Source organism: Salvia miltiorrhiza, unplaced genomic scaffold, assembly GCF_028751815.1.
Source record: "Salvia miltiorrhiza cultivar Shanhuang (shh) unplaced genomic scaffold, IMPLAD_Smil_shh original_scaffold_302, whole genome shotgun sequence".
In the NCBI taxonomy this organism is placed as follows: Eukaryota; Viridiplantae; Streptophyta; class Magnoliopsida; order Lamiales; family Lamiaceae; genus Salvia; species Salvia miltiorrhiza.
In genome coordinates this window covers 2,427-17,883 of record NW_026651523.1, presented here as the reverse complement: position 1 = coordinate 17,883, position 15,457 = coordinate 2,427, and the positions used below count along the sequence as shown (strand labels likewise).

At 36.7% G+C, this 15,457-nt stretch overlaps 4 protein-coding genes and 1 long non-coding RNA gene across 6 annotated transcripts; 3 read left to right on the top strand and 2 right to left on the bottom strand.

Annotated features, from left to right (window-relative positions):
• Positions 1–1,507: 1,507 nt before the first annotated feature.
• Positions 1,508–4,876, bottom strand: LOC131003976 (uncharacterized). 2 transcript variants are annotated; one of them, XR_009094874.1, is made up of 3 exons: positions 4,113–4,876; positions 2,317–2,395; positions 1,508–1,806 (listed from the first exon to the last, which is right to left on the bottom strand). It is a non-coding gene; the product is annotated as an uncharacterized LOC131003976 (long non-coding RNA). The 2 variants fall into 2 exon arrangements; XR_009094875.1 differs by having other exon boundaries at positions 2,317–2,382; positions 4,113–4,875.
• A 470-nt stretch (positions 4,877–5,346) lies between these two features.
• On the top strand, positions 5,347–6,369 carry LOC131003982 (uncharacterized). The gene is made up of 3 exons (XM_057930554.1): positions 5,347–5,560; positions 5,685–6,280; positions 6,331–6,369. Exons 1-3 carry the CDS (start codon positions 5,434–5,436, stop codon positions 6,367–6,369), a joined length of 762 nt encoding a protein of 253 aa, XP_057786537.1. The 5' UTR covers positions 5,347–5,433.
• A 310-nt stretch (positions 6,370–6,679) lies between these two features.
• LOC131003979 (uncharacterized) lies at positions 6,680–8,622 on the top strand. Its single transcript, XM_057930552.1, has 6 exons — positions 6,680–7,093; positions 7,430–7,519; positions 7,615–7,707; positions 7,811–7,972; positions 8,093–8,188; positions 8,289–8,622. The coding sequence occupies exons 1-6, from the start codon at positions 6,749–6,751 to the stop codon at positions 8,382–8,384; spliced, it is 882 nt and encodes a 293-aa protein (XP_057786535.1). The 5' UTR covers positions 6,680–6,748; the 3' UTR covers positions 8,385–8,622.
• A 138-nt stretch (positions 8,623–8,760) lies between these two features.
• On the top strand, positions 8,761–10,022 carry LOC131003998 (uncharacterized). Its single transcript, XM_057930570.1, has 5 exons — positions 8,761–8,854; positions 8,938–9,118; positions 9,183–9,299; positions 9,377–9,520; positions 9,593–10,022. Exons 1-5 carry the CDS (start codon positions 8,766–8,768, stop codon positions 9,953–9,955), a joined length of 894 nt encoding a protein of 297 aa, XP_057786553.1. The 5' UTR covers positions 8,761–8,765; the 3' UTR covers positions 9,956–10,022.
• A 683-nt stretch (positions 10,023–10,705) lies between these two features.
• On the bottom strand, positions 10,706–13,940 carry LOC131003980 (protein FAR1-RELATED SEQUENCE 5-like). Its single transcript, XM_057930553.1, has 3 exons — positions 13,709–13,940; positions 12,388–13,174; positions 10,706–12,113 (listed from the first exon to the last, which is right to left on the bottom strand). The coding sequence occupies exons 1-3, from the start codon at positions 13,719–13,721 to the stop codon at positions 10,706–10,708; spliced, it is 2,208 nt and encodes a 735-aa protein (XP_057786536.1). The 5' UTR covers positions 13,722–13,940.
• Between the last annotated feature and the right edge of the window lie 1,517 nt (positions 13,941–15,457).

Here is a 15,457-nt window from a genome sequence, read left to right as displayed (position 1 = left end):
TCATTACTCCTACCTCATTCCTAGGGCTCATCTACGGGGTATCTTATTTTCCAAAGACCAAAATGGTCATCAACCCATTTCTTGTTACCTATCACATGCATAACAATTCCCTATGAATCTATCTTAAAACTATCATAGACCAATTAACTTAAGTCCTCGTACTCGAACATTATATTACGGTCTTAGCTTGAACTCTGACTTTCTATCATGATGAGTGGTCGATATCATTTATAGGACAAAGACTAATCTCAACTAATTACAATGAGACACAATTATACGAAGCCCTAATTTGGGTAGTCTACTACGTCAGTAGACTAACACTTCTTAGTCTTATCGATCAACGGGATCTATTATGACAACTCACGAGTTGCAAGACTCAAACTCAACACAACATCTAAGTAAGGTGTTGTAGAAATTGTCCAAGAGAATCAAAAGAATGACCAGAGGGTATGAAATGATTAAATATAAGGTCAAACAAAATGACCTCGAGTAAGAGCCCATCTGGCTTTTCAGCCGAAAGTTGAAACACATGGGTTTTCAACCCAAAAGACGTCTACTGAGATTTGGATCATGTGGACTGGCCAGGTCCAACATCATCACCTCCCCGTCACACGGGAAACATCGTCCCGAACTTGGAGAGCCATGAACATACTATACATAACAAAACATAAGCTCATCATGACAACTAAACTTATCTTAAGGTTACCTATCCTATTGATCTCAAACCACAAACCTCTCTTAAGACATATACACACAGACATACGTACACAGGCAAAACACACTATTCTTAAAATCTATCATGTAGCAAAAGTCGATTCGATGTTCCGTCGCACGTGAACATTCGAACGTAGAGACTATGCTTCAACCTTTGATGCAACATTTACCTTGAATTCGTCTCGTATTTTCATTCTGTGCTTTTTCTTTATCTCGTACATATCTTTCCATTCCTCTTTGTAGTTCAAAAGAACCATTGTTTTCTTGTGGGAGCTAGAATGCTCTAAGTTCTCTTTCATTCTTCTAAATTATCACTTTAAGAATCTAGATTATAGAGATATCCTACTAATCTAGTAGTCTATGTTCTTTTAGAATCGTGATCATGCCACTTATAGCAATCTATGTTTTCTGGGGAAGCATGTGTCAATTTTCTATCATTCCTCTTATCATAACATTATAACTTGCAAAGATATGCCATGCAAGGCAAAACATTCGACATTTCATCATAGCATGCTCTTTACATAAAACATATTCATGAAGCATTTTAGAACATTAACATCTTTAAAACGTTGAAACTGCAGTTACCTTCTTTCCTTGATTGAGCACGATGCAATGGAGTGTTGAGCGGTGCCATATGAACCCATGTAAGTCTAAAGAATCAAACTAGACTCGACTATTTAGAATAAGGTTTCTAGGGCCAGAGCGAACGAACCGCTCTGATACCACTCTGTTACAGCCCACTATCCCAATGACGGGTTAATCGGGGTTATAACTTAGGGTGAACAATAAGAAATGGAAATGGACAATTACTTAACATTAAAGTATATGGAAATGTCACTCATAGATAAAATGCTAGGATCATATATGATTATTTGGATACTTATAAAACATACACATAAATGAGAACTGATTAAGGTGGGTTACCCAATAACACGTATCCCAACTTCATAACATAGAGCTATCCTAATCAAAGTATTTTGCAGCGGAAAACGTGTGAGATATACATATGAAGATGTATACTCAAGGTTACATTTCTTGAAACGATCAAAGGAACACCCGCTCAACACCATTCCATTCCATCAGCTGCTCAACCTGCACATTTAGAAATACATGCAGGGCTGAGTATAAAAATACTCAGTGGGCACGTATGCCTAAGTATAAAAATACATGCTCAAAACTGTAAATTGTCATGCCATCATAAACAGTACAACAAGGGAGTTTTTCGCTAAAAGGCCCAAGCTTACTAAGTTCATTTGTGATTCTTAAAGTTCGTCTGCAGACTAAGTTCTCTTGTAATCTATCATATCTGGAACTTTGTGTCGGAGAGGTGGCCACCTCTCACGGTCACTTGACCGGCCAACCCGCTAGATGACTCACGGTCACTGGTGTACACTAGCCCTGGCAGGATAGCTATCAACTGCTCAGGACCCGAATTCGATTGCATCATTGGCAAAGCCAAAGCAGATAGATATCATACTAAAATTTAAACATTTTATGGCAAGACAATACTTGAAATAACTTTAACTCAGAGATTTTGTCATGAAATAACTTGCTTGAACGTAACATTTAAACTCATTTGATATATATGAAAGTAATGCCCACCTGGATAGGCAAAGCCTGAAGATCATACACATAAAAACCTGTCTTGGGAAAGCAGCGCTAATCCCCCTGGTCACAAAGCCTACAAGAAATTCTATTCTTAATAGGTCTCCTTGAATCTAATCTTAAGTCATGGTGTAATGCTTAACATTCTATGATTCACTTAGCCGGGTTTTCAAAATTTAATGAATAAATAATTGAAAACATTTCTCTTGAGTTAAGAACACCAACAATATTCTTACTCGATTTTCTTTAAAAATTGGAATTATAATTAAAACCAATTAAATCATAAATACTTTTATTGCAAAATGCATATGCAAATGCATGTCATGCTTAGCATATAATAAGTAATAACTTAAAATATGCACATAATAATATTAATATTTTTATGCAAATCATCTTTAAAATAATTAATCAAACTAATTATAGTCAAATTAATTAAATTATGGACTACCCAAAATAATTAAATGTAGGGCTAGTTCTTAAAATTTTACAGCCCAAGCAATTAAAATAAAGGCCCAGCTGATAAATTAAATCAAAAGAAAACCGGCCCAAATAAGAAGCCCAACTGAAATAAAAAAAATGAAAAAAATCGGCCCAATTGGCCCAAGCCTCAAAGCCCAACACCTAGCCTTCAAGCCCTTTTCTCCCCCCCCTTTCAGCCGCTCACTCACACGCACATAGCTTTTCTCTTTCTCCCTCGGTTCCGCCATATCCGCCCCTTCTCCCTCGAAATTCCGCCGCCGCGGCTCCTCCTCCGGCGAGAAGCCGATGACCGGCCCTCTCCCTCTCCCCCATCTTCTTCTCCCTCGTTTTCCCTCTTCCTAGCCACCCGTCTATCTCTCTCCTCTTTAGCGACGGAGAGACGCCACCGCCTCCCTCCATCTAGCAGACTCCCGGCGACAGCAGCCCAGACCGCCGCCGTTCTCCACTCAGATCTCCGATCCTCATCTCTCTTCTCTAGTTCCGGCCGCAGCCGTTCTCCCCTCTGTTCACCGAACCCGGCGGAAACAACCTCTATTCTCCCTCTCGTCCCTCGCTCACCGAACGAGCACGCACACACTCCCACAAACTGAGAACGCTGCTGCCTCTCTCCGAAGTCCGGCCGCCACAGTAGCTAGCGGAGCTAACCACCGCCGCGTGCCCGGCCCCTGCCTCTCTTCCTCTCACTCTGTGTCGGACGGACGACAGCAACCAGCCATCGCCGACCGCCTCTAATCCTCACCTTCAGTCTACCCTCTGACTTCCGGCGACTGCACGGCTGCAAGACCGCCGCCGCCGATCCCCAGCCCTCAATCTCTCTCCTCAGGTCGACGGCAGCAAGGCCGCCGGCCGTCGCCCTTCAGCCCCCTGTTCTCTCAACCCTCTCATCTCTCTGCATACACCGGCGACAGACGACGAGGTCGCCGCCGACAACAACAACCAGTCGCACCGTCGTCACCCTTATCTCCCTGACTCGACTCAGCAGTGACAACACCCAACAGACCCGACTCAGACGCACCGGCATCAACCGGCTCGACACAGCAAGTTCAAAGGTAGGGAAGAAATCAAAGCTTCAAATTCTATTTCTTCTTTCATAAAGATCTTTTCTTTTCTTTTCCTTTCAATGAATCATGCTTTCATTTATAATTATATGCACAGACTATGAATAAACATGTGTACAGATTGTATGCATTTATGTAAATAATTTGTCATGCTTGTGATTTGTTATGAAAATATTGAAATCTTGGTTGGTGTTCTGTACAAACGAGATAGCTGTGTGTGCTTGAAACAGAGGCAAAGAAAATTGAGGTAAACACCTTGTGATGTCTGTGTAGGGGAAGAGTTCTTTGAATGGTGGTCTCTTGTTGTATACTTGAAACTTCATGGATAGGCTGGAACGAGAGAGTAATTTAAAGGATATTTGAGTTGCTAGTGAAAGTGCAAGGGATGGGTTTCCTTCAATTATGCAGAGATATTTGAGGCTGAAATTAGGGGAGTTGGTGGCCGCCAAGCATGGCTAAAGCTTGACTTTTGGAGTTGATTAGATTGACAAGGGATGGTGTAGGTTGAAAAGAGGAAGGTGAGACGTGAGAGATGTTTGAAAATATTAACCAAAATCCCTATGATTAAGGGATTTTGTATGACTTTGTAGGAGTGGGCGCATGGGGGTGAATAGTGTAGCAATTGTAGAGGCATGGTGAAACACAAGCAGCAGCTGCGTGCTGTACTTGGCTGTGGTGCAAAGGAGGAGGTTGGTTTGGGCTTTTGGGCTTTGGTATTTATGGAAAATCATTTCAATAAACAAAAACTAATGCCCAAATAAATATTTGTCAAAGCTCAACACATTTAAATAATTAAAGTCTAACATAAACTTTAATTAAATCGTATACAAATAAATATTAATCATATAGAATAATCACCTATTCATATAATTCAATTTATGCAATGCACAAAAATCAAAAGACTAAATTTTCTAAAAAGTTTTTGAAATAAAAATTGTTGGAATTACAATAAATCATTTTTTTTTTCATTTTTCCGGCGTAAATCATCCTATTCTAAATTAAAAATGAATTCTAAACTTAATATAAATGGACGGGGTGTTACATTGTAAGTGTTTGAAAGTCTTGAGGTGACAAATAGAATCCCATAGTAGTTTTTGTATCAATTGAGAATCTGTAAATCTAAATTTTTTTTTTCGGATTCTACTTATCTTTATAAAGCCTCTGCGAATTAAAATATCTAATTTAACTCGCTCTATTAGTCGGGATTAAATCCACGACTGAGTAAAGTAATAGATAGAAATAATATTTCGATTACAAATAAAATAATAACTCGACTTCGCTAAGTCAATTATCATTCTGAAATAAATCATTGACTACTCAATAATTCAATCGTGGTCATCTCAGGTAATGGCATCTAATTCAGAACTCTGAGCTGAATTAACTGAATATTAATCACTGGATTAAATCAACTAAAAGATGTAAAAATAAATATTGCATTTGTTGCTCTTAATCATAAAATAAAATAGCGGGCTACTACAGCTGTCGATGGTAAAGTTTTGGTTCATTTGCTATTCTCCTCCAGTTCATTTTTTGTTCATTTTTATTCTGCTCATGTTCGTTTTTGTTCATTTCATAAATGTGCGAATTCGCAGCTGGCACCTCACGCGTTAAAAAAACAAAAAAGGTAGTGCAAGGATCGTCCTCTGGCCCACCCACAAAGAGACTGAAAGTGGGCGAATCATCCGGAGTGAAGAATGTGGAAGGTACCTAATACATTCTTTAATTTTGCAAAATGATTTATTACAGTTCGTTGCATTTCAATATATCATAGTATGGATACTGAAATATGAGGTTTATTGTTTGGGTGTGTTTCTTTTATTTGAACAGATGGTTCCGAAAGCCCAAAAGTAAAGAAGCTAAAGAGAAAGGAATTTGCAATTCCAAACGAGGTGAAGTGTCGTCGACGGATTAAGAACACCGAAGATGGTCCAGATGCCAAAAAGAAAACAGACCACCCAAGGCTCAAGACCCGTACCACAACATGTACATTCTTTAAAAAATTGACAGTTTTGAACGAAGCACAAAAGGATGCGGTCCGTTCTATTGGATTCGGGCATATATTAGAGTTCAAGGTGAACAGAGTACCATCAGAACTTGCTTATTGGGTCTTGGACAGGTTCAACCATAGGAGCTGCACATTAGAGCTTGATGTACTTACAAAAGTTGAGATAGAGGAGGATGATGTGTACAGGGTCTATGGATTTCCGAAAGGAAATAAGCTGATAGAGAACTTTGAAAGGACGGCTGAAAATGAGCTCTTTATCGAGTGGAAGAATTTCTTCAATGTAGCGAACAGAGACAAGATCAAGATAAAAGTAGTGCTACGACGTATGGTTGACAGTGCAGATGGTGGGACGTGGTTTAAGCGCCATTTCGTCATTGCATTGTGTTTCTCGCTGATGGAGAGTTGCACTAGTGGCACCGTACATCCTTACATATTTAGTGCTCTTGCTAACATCGAAGAAATCAAAAGCTGGAATTGGGGAGAGTATATGTTGAGGTGTTTGATTGATCATAAGAAATCGTGGATGGCAGACAAGACAAAGGTCTTTAGTGGGCCGACTTTGTTCTTAGTGGTAAATATTCAATTAATTATATATATTACAAAATGATTACATTTTTTTATAACTATATCCTTTTTAGTGATTTGTACATTTTTCGTGTAGCTTTTCTACGTGGATAGGATACAAATCGGTAGGCAATCTGTGCCTAGAGGATTCCCTATTTTCATGCAGTGGACAGGGAAGATGTTGAGAGAAAGGCAGGATAAAGAGCTGGATGATGATTTATTTGGGGGTGGTGCTGTTGTCAAGCCAATTGAGTACAAAACCGACGTCCCGACTGAATATGCACAGGGTGGTGAATACAAGGGCCCCGTAGCAACTAAATTGATGAACGATGCAATAGTAATTGGTGAAATGATCCGCATAGCACGTGAAATGGTGCAGAAGGCTTCGGATGAGGAGAAGAACTCACAGTATTTCAAGGATAGCTTGGTTGCAGCGTCAAAAATTATTGGTGTAACGATTGAGTTGGGTGGGAAGTTGCGTGACAAGTTGCCTGAGGGATTGCAACCTGAAACTGACCCGTTTTGGTATAAGGACGAAGTTCACGCTGCTGTTGATGCAGCCTCAGTTGAAACTTTGCCAAATAAAACACGTGACATGCCTGAGAATGTTGATATTCCAAGTTTCTCCCTGAACGTAACACAGGAATTCGAAAATGCTCCTTCCAATGTAAGTATTATGATGACACATTCGTTTATTTGTGTGCATCTGTTATCTTTTTGAAATGGTCTGTTCAGTGGTGTTCGTTTATTTATATGAATCTGTAAATTCCTACTAAATATAATATATAGTTTGTAGGTACTTTCTCAAATCTTGCTATTTAACAGTGGTGTTCGTTTACCTGTGTGGCTCTGTTCAATTTTTGATATGGTCTGTGCCTTTAGTGTTATAAAAGATATAGTCTGTGCGTTTCTTTAATGTTATAGAATATAAAGCTTGTTATTATCTGATATCATCTGTTCCTTTAATGATATAACATATTCTTTGATAATAACTTTGTGAAAGGTTGATGTTATGGGTGGTATTGGAGCTGAAACCCATGAAGGCATCGGTAGCAGAGTGGACGTTGGTGCAACAGCTGAAGTGACTGAGGATGTAGGTTTTAAAGAAATCAAACATTAAATTTTGAAGCAACAATCATAAAAATTCAATATATAACTTTTTACATTTTATATGCTTATTAATAGCAGGTTACAGAAGAAAATGAAGGAGCAATTCCAAGGGGGTCGGGTACTGGGATTCAGAATGACGAAGTAATGGACATAACTATCACGACGGATAAGGTAAATTATTAGTTCACTATCAAATTCATTATGAATATGTTTGTGTTAAAATAAATTTATATTTTAAACCTAGTTTAATGCATTTCAATTATATGTGTGAAAGGATGTGGTTGTCGATGGAAGCGTAAATGTTGGACATGGAGGGATGGAAGATTCCCTGCTGGATGATGTCAATGAACAGGAAGAAATTGCTTGTGACATAGCCGTCGCAAAGAAATTGAAGAGTGCGGCGACTGACGATGGTGTTTCAGCAAAGAGCGATGAGGTATTTGGTTACTATAAATACATATCATGACGGCAACATAAATAAAATTCATTAAAAATGTGCTTCTACTCTTTCTTCAACGACAACAATTGACATTTGTTCGTTTCCTTAATGCATCAGAATTTAATTGCCGCGAATAAAAAAAATGCAAAGGAGCAAGGCAGGGATGTTAGCGGCGTTGTTGTGGAGAAGATAGAGGTCAGGCATTCTAATAGGGTAATTGATCGAGCTCTGTTCATTTTTTAATTATAGTTATTCGTTTTGTTAAGCCATTCTGTTCTTTTATGAGTGCCGGAATAACGTATGGGATTTACAGGTTCAGGGAAACTTTGGGCGTGATGCCAACAAGAAATTGATGAATGCTACAACAACAAAATCTGGGGTAAAGGTGGCATACCCTAAGAAGAAATGAAAAAATTCGATATGGTTGTATGTTAATTATGTAATTCTAACAGGTTGACGGGTGTGCCAAAACAAATTGCGTGGTGGATCGGTTAGCATTACAAGCCATTGACACAAACGTATGTGTCTTTTTGATTTGTTTCTAATGATGGCTTCATGATGATGTGGTGTTTTGTATATTATTGGTATTCTATATATCATAAGGTTAAAATATTATCAAAATCTTCTGATAATAGTAATATGTGCATTGTAATATATATATATATATATATATATATATATATATATATATATATTTTTTTTTTTGAAGATTGTTAGTTCAGATAAAACTGATACTAAGACGCCCAAGAAGAGCATGTTCTTGCATACTCTCAAATTTCGCTCGCCCTATATGCAACGAGATATATCCACTTCAAAACCACTACAAAAAATTGAGAAGGAGTTGGGATATTATGCCATGTATTTGGAAAGTGGGGAGAAGTAAGTCAACATTTTATTATATTATTATATAAAATTCCATGGTCTTTTGCATATTCATATTAATTTGTTTGTCTTATATGTAGGAATGAAATTTTATTTTCATTCTTTGATATACACGTAAGGCGTTTTGAGATGTTGTCAATGAGAAGAGGCAATGTGGTGAACATTTGTATCGTAGATGCGTGGACACTAGTTCTGAACTGGAAGGAGCAATATCGTTCAGATAATTCACCACTACGCTTCTTCGCTACAGCCAGCCTATATGTAAGTTTTGTATCTTCATATTTTTAAAAACTTAACTACAACTTACATTTTATTATTGTTTTAGGTTGACAGTATAGCTCCAAGTAATTCAACTGAAGAATCGCAAAGAGCTTCATTCTTCATGTCATTATATGTTGAGTTGAACGAGTTTGGCAAAAATCCAGTTGGGAAAATTGATATGGTAAGAAATTACTTTCGATTTATATAATAACCATTGTAATGTACCTATTACTTATAGATATATTTGTTGTTGGACAGTTCTTCTTTCCAGTTGTTGAACAAAACCAGTACTTTGCTTTGTGTGTGGATTTAAAGAGGGAACGAATCTTCGTGCTGGATAGTCTCGTAGATATATCAGATGATAATGATCTGGGAAAGTATGAGAGCATTTGTATTAAAGTTGTAAGTATTTTCAACTAATAGCAATGTATATACATGTGTTCAACAGTAATCATTTATTAGTTTTCATTGCAGCGTACACTGTTGGCGTATTATCTCAACTACAAAGAGGAGACCATCAAGGCAAAAACTGTGGCTAATTCAAAAATACATATTGTCAAGTTGAAGTGGGCGGACAAGCGAAATACATTGGACACAGCTATTTATCTTATGCGACATTTGGAAACCTTCATGGGGGATATTTCATCAAATTGGAAGTGTGACATGTACAACGCAGGTGCACGCCAATTATCTCGAATGCGCGTGAGGTATTGCTCGTCCATAATATCATGGAATCAGAACGATAAGAAACAAGAGATTCAGGATACTGCTGCAAAAGAATATCATGAGATTTGTCTTGATCCATCTGTTAACATAAATGCATTATTGGTCGGATGACTTAGCTTCATTTTTTTGGGAGTTTGATTATCTAGATTTCTGGACATATTTTAATTATTAGTTTGCAACAATGCTTATGCTGTTAGATTGATTTGAAAAATTATGAACATAAGTTAAATGATCTGTGTGTTTTTTTACTATCTATATTGTTTTGATTAATTTATGGTACTTGTGTCTTATTCGATGAGTTAAATTCTCTGCATTTTTTTTACTATCTAAATTGTTGGGATACAACAACAATTTAAAACCAGAAAGTGAAACGTCTACATATAATTTTTTACTAACTAAAGGAACAGATTAATGATATAAACAATGACTTTAAAGAACAGAACACATATAATATTTGAACGACATATATAAAACTACTGAACACATAAAATAATACTTAAATAGAAAAATATTTCACACTAAGAATTACTAAATTAAACAGAACACATGTAATATTTGAACGACATTTATAAAAGTTCTGAACACATACAATATTACGCGCAAAAGTAAATATATTTTTGAACATAGAAAATATTTCACACAAACAATTCCTAAAATGAACAGAACACATATAATATTTGGACGAGCTATATAAAAGAACTGAACACATAAAATATTACGCGAAAAAATAAATATATTTTTGAACATACGTGAACAAGATGATATCAAATTAAAAAGTTCAACATATTTCTTGAAAATTAAATAGGTAAATGTTCACAAAAATAAGAAAAAATAAAAATTCAACCAAATCAGATAAAATAATCAATGCAAAGTCTTTTTTGTTGGGCAATTCCTTGAATCATGATGCCCCATCGTATTGCACTTCTTGCAATTACGCATTGGCTTCTGAGCAAGAACCATGGCCTTCTCTTGGTTTGATTTTCTTCTTCCACCAGTGCCACTCCCTTTGGTTTTGGCTATGAGCGGAGGTAAAACAGATGGTGTTTCAGGTGGTGCAATACCATAAAAATCATTGAAAAGCCTATGCTTAGCTTCGATCTTAGACTCTATACTGCCCTCCTTTGAAAATCTTTTTTCCACTTCAATCAGGGCTGCAAGTAGTTCTTCACGTAGCTCTTGATTGTCACCGACATACCCAACACAATTGCAAAGAACATTGAAAAACTGATTGTTACCAATAACAGATTTTTGGCTAGGGGCACTACCGAGCTCAAGTCCAGGAACCATGGCCGACAAAATTCTAAACTTGCTCCAGCGAATTGATATGTATTTATCAGGAATTCTATCCACTTGCAATGTGCGAAAAGCAAGAAAAATGTGTTTGCACAGAATACCTTTTCTGACGAACAGGTTGCAGTTACAAAATGAATAACTGTCATCCAGTCTGTGTCGCACCACAAATTTGCCATCAACATTGTCATGCACAGTATATATGCTCTCATCGGCTTGATCCTCCATCTTATACATGCTGCAATAGGATTGAGAAGCATATATCTCTTCTTGTACCTCCTTGAATATGTTGTTGGTGTATATAGATGAAGCATGCTTCTCTATTTTAAGGCTCGTCTTCAAGGGTAGAACGCCAGTCTCATCAGCAAGAGTAATCTTATGATAATTATGACGTTGAGCCTCCAATGCACTGCAATAGTGCATGTACAACATCATAATATTTCCGTTCTTGTTAAGAAACCGTTTAAAGTAGCTATTCTCGCTCTCTGACAACAATGTCGTTCTGAATAATCCACTCATACTCACATCTCTAAAATATGTCGGGATCCAGTGTGAACGATCCTCAAACATATCTGAAAACCATCTATTATCCAACAAGTCGTATTCATCCATAAGATTCTTCCAACTCTCCTCAAAAAAATAAGGCTCAACCAAATCAGTCCACACAATTTTCCCAAACTTGGTCTTGAAATCGGTGCTATCCCTCAATCTTGACGGCAACTTCTCAGCCACCTTGATTGTAATATGCCACATGCAGTATCTGTGACGTGTTTCAGGCCACACAGCCGCAACAGCCTTTTTCAGCCCTGGATCTTGATCAGTTATTAATAGTGGTGGGGCATTTCCCACGCATTCCACAAACTTCTCTAAAACCCAAGAATAAGAATCAACGTCTTCTCGAGATATAATGGCTGCACCAAATGACAAACACTTGCCATGGTTATCCCTACCGGTGAACGGTGTGAAGATCAATTTATACCTGGCGAAACAAAATATGAAAATGGTAAGACTGAAAACAGTGGACGGTTGTCAAAGACAATACAAACAGTGGCCAAGATAACATACGCCAAAAATTAAAAATACCAATGAAACTGATAAAACGAACAATTAAGTAAATAAAACGAACAGAATAACAAACGACAACGAACATATAAATACATGTTGGTATTGTATGTTGCATCAATGAAACTAATAACGAACATTTAATTAAATAAAACGAACAGGATTACACATGACAACGAACATATAAATACCTGTTGGTATTGTATGTTGCATCAAAGGACACGGCTTCACCAAATAATTTGTAGTTTCTGATAGATGTTTCGTCGGTCCAAATCAACCGAATCAGCCTGTTCTCATCGTCTACCTCGTAAAAATATTGGAAGCCATTGCCTAACTCTTTTTTATTCTTGAATGTTTCTAAAATCATGTGAGCATCTGAATCAAGTGCGTAAACATAGAGCTCATGAGCAAAATTTTTGAAATCATCACTAGTGCATCCAATGTCTTCATATTTATCCATAATCTCTCTGTACATGCGAAAAGATCTCATAGGACCAATACGTGCTTTAATGGCAGAAGTAATCCACATCTGATGGACGGGAGTAACAGTCCGGTTGACGGGCATAAGGTGTCGAGATACAGTAGGAACCATGGTGTGGTTATGACCCTCGTTGAACGTACGAACCTTATATACACCCAAATCCAAATATTGAAAAATAATTCGTGCCATGCACTTCACCTTGCATGATGTTTTCTTACGCTTTTTTATTGAACTTCCACTTTCAGGCATCAACAACACATCTGGTACAGGAGGATGGCCTTCTCTATTGCATAACATATAGTATGTTACAATTGTACCATCAACTTTTGTGCTTGTACTTTTTCTGGCTGCAAAGCCGCATAGTTTTGCATAGTCTTTGTAGAACTGACATGCTAATTGTAGATTTGGAAATATCTGCCCCTCAAACGGTTTGCTTTTAGCATCACATTCCGGAAATACAAGTTCAATTGTTTCATCTTCTAAAGACGCCGGATATTCTTCAAAACAACAAAAAAAATATGTTTTACTTAGAATACCCACGCAAAATCTAAATGGTGAGCCATTAAAACTAAAGTTTGATGAACTGTTAATTCTAGATTAATAATATAATAGTAAAAAGGAAAAGATTAGTGAAATATGAAGCCCACTTTAAAAAGAAAAAAAAATAAAAAATTGGAATTCAGAAGACAAATAACAAAATGAATGAAAATCATCACATAACGAACAGACAACTTAAAAAATCGAACAGGGATGAACGCACTATAAGAGATGTGTACATAATAGTGTAGATAGACTAATCATGTACATAACTTAACACAATTATTCCTACAGAAATTAAAGCTTTAATAACTATAACATTAAACTGGAAAAGATTAGCGAAATATGCAGCCCACTTTAAAATGGAAAAAAAATGAAAAAGGGGAATTCAGAAGACAACTGATAAATGAATAAACACCATAATAAACGAACAGACAACTTAAATAAACCGAACAGGAATGAACGCATATCTACAGAAAAATGAAAATTATTACCTAAATCCTCCATGGCCGCCGACTTGAAGCTTCCCAGACTTACAGGTTTTTGGTATAATACGGAGATGAAGTGTTTTTAGAATATAAGATTTTACAGAAGAAGAATTTACGTTAAAAGAATTTACGGTAGAAGAGATTGGAATGGATATTGAGAATCAAATCTTACCAAATAAAAATAGATAAATTAAGATTTGTTTCCCTTAAAACATGCTGGCCGAAAATTGCTTGTGCCTAATTTACCCTTTTCGGTTTTAATAATAGAGAATATATTGAAAAATAAATGACCATTAGATTTGTTAGATTGGATGATCCAGATTAATTCTCCTTTCTCTAAATACTTAGCATTCTCTGTTTAACCTTTCTCTCTCTCTCTCTCTCTATATATATATATATATATATATATATATTTGTAATTTAATTAATATATTTATATATTAAATTTACTCAATTCATATATTATGCATTCTTGAAAGTTTTTTTCTTCAATATTTTAACGGATAAACCAATTACATATTCCCTCCAAATTTGAAAGTTGCAATATGTGGGATCCATTGGAATTTTAAACGTATTTTTCAAAATTTACATATTTCAATGAGTGTACACATGTCGTATTGGAATTTCAGAGTTTTTTCCTTTCAAGAAAAAAATATATTGCCAATGAAGAAATGGTGAGCTTGTGATCACTATGCAAAATTTAGCCAAAACACATTATCGACAGTGACATAAAATGAATTTAAAGATACACATTTTTTTGCCTCAATAAATAATCAAAGGACACAATAAGTGCCCCAATATTTCTTTTGAAGGCACAAATAAATATCCCTATAAATTTAACAATAGGATTCGAAATATTTTAAAAGGCACTTTTATGTGCCTCTACAAATCAATCTCGGGGCATATTAAATTGTCGGGTAATCTATTGATATCGAGGCACATAAAAAGTGCCCCCAACCTTATTGGGACACGATACTTGGAGGCACATGTACTAAGTGCCCCGAAAATAAGAAGTGCCCCAATAGAGCACATGTTGGGGCACTTTTTGGTGTCCGGAAAACCATTTTTTGTTGTAGTGAAACCAATCATATAGTTCCTCATCATCTCCAAAAACACCATATGGATTCCGAAACTACCCCTACCAGAAGCAATGATCAATAGACGGAAGTAATAGATGTGGAACTTAATCAATTTCTAAACTTGTTCCCAACAGAATCAAAACTAACCTCAAACGGGACTTCGAAGAGGGAAGGCAGCTACCGGAGAAAGACTAAGAGTGACGGTGAAGCACGAAAGAGAGCAAGGTAGACTGGAGGCTCAGAGGGCGGAAAAGCACGGCGCTGGTGTAGACCAGGCTAGAGATTGCTGATCAGAGCGCAGTAGCGAAAGAGAAGAACAACGAAATCCAACCAGATCACTGCTGAAGACACTCACCGTGGTTGAATATATAATTAAAGGCAAAGGTTGGAACATTAGAAAGACTGATATATAAGAATATGATAGATATAGGTGATTAATCTCCTTCTCTGCTCCTCAATTCGTCCGACAACACAAAACAAAACAAATTGAAACATGAAAGTTTAAAGAAAAAAACTTAAAAATGATCCCTCACCTTTGCAATTGTCTTCCTCAAACTGACAAAGGCCACTCAATATTGCTACTCTCTAGAAACAAAATCGTGAGATGTGCTCCTGCCCCTCACATGAATTTTCACCTCTCAACTTTTTATGTTTCCGCCACCAGGATGCTTTCCAT

Bases quoted from the DNA above. Each gene is read 5' to 3' on its own strand.
- LOC131003982 (XM_057930554.1), top strand. From the start codon at position 5,434: ATGTGCGAATTCGCAGCTGGCACCTCACGCGTTAAAAAAACAAAAAAG. The intron at 5,561-5,684 runs GTACCTAATACA...TTATTTGAACAG, and splicing joins CGGAGTGAAGAATGTGGAAG to ATGGTTCCGAAAGCCCAAAA. The intron at 6,281-6,330 runs GTACATCCTTAC...AGAAATCAAAAG, and splicing joins AGAGTTGCACTAGTGGCACC to CTGGAATTGGGGAGAGTATA.
- LOC131003979 (XM_057930552.1), top strand. From the start codon at position 6,749: ATGAACGATGCAATAGTAATTGGTGAAATGATCCGCATAGCACGTGAA. The intron at 7,094-7,429 runs GTAAGTATTATG...ACTTTGTGAAAG, and splicing joins TCGAAAATGCTCCTTCCAAT to GTTGATGTTATGGGTGGTAT. The intron at 7,973-8,092 runs GTATTTGGTTAC...TTAATGCATCAG, and splicing joins TTTCAGCAAAGAGCGATGAG to AATTTAATTGCCGCGAATAA.
- LOC131003998 (XM_057930570.1), top strand. From the start codon at position 8,766: ATGCAACGAGATATATCCACTTCAAAACCACTACAAAAAATTGAGAAG. The intron at 9,119-9,182 runs GTAAGTTTTGTA...TTATTGTTTTAG, and splicing joins TCGCTACAGCCAGCCTATAT to GTTGACAGTATAGCTCCAAG. The intron at 9,300-9,376 runs GTAAGAAATTAC...GTTGTTGGACAG, and splicing joins CAGTTGGGAAAATTGATATG to TTCTTCTTTCCAGTTGTTGA.
- LOC131003980 (XM_057930553.1), bottom strand. The intron at 12,114-12,387 runs GTATTTATATGT...TTGTTTCGCCAG, and splicing joins GCAACATACAATACCAACAG to GTATAAATTGATCTTCACAC.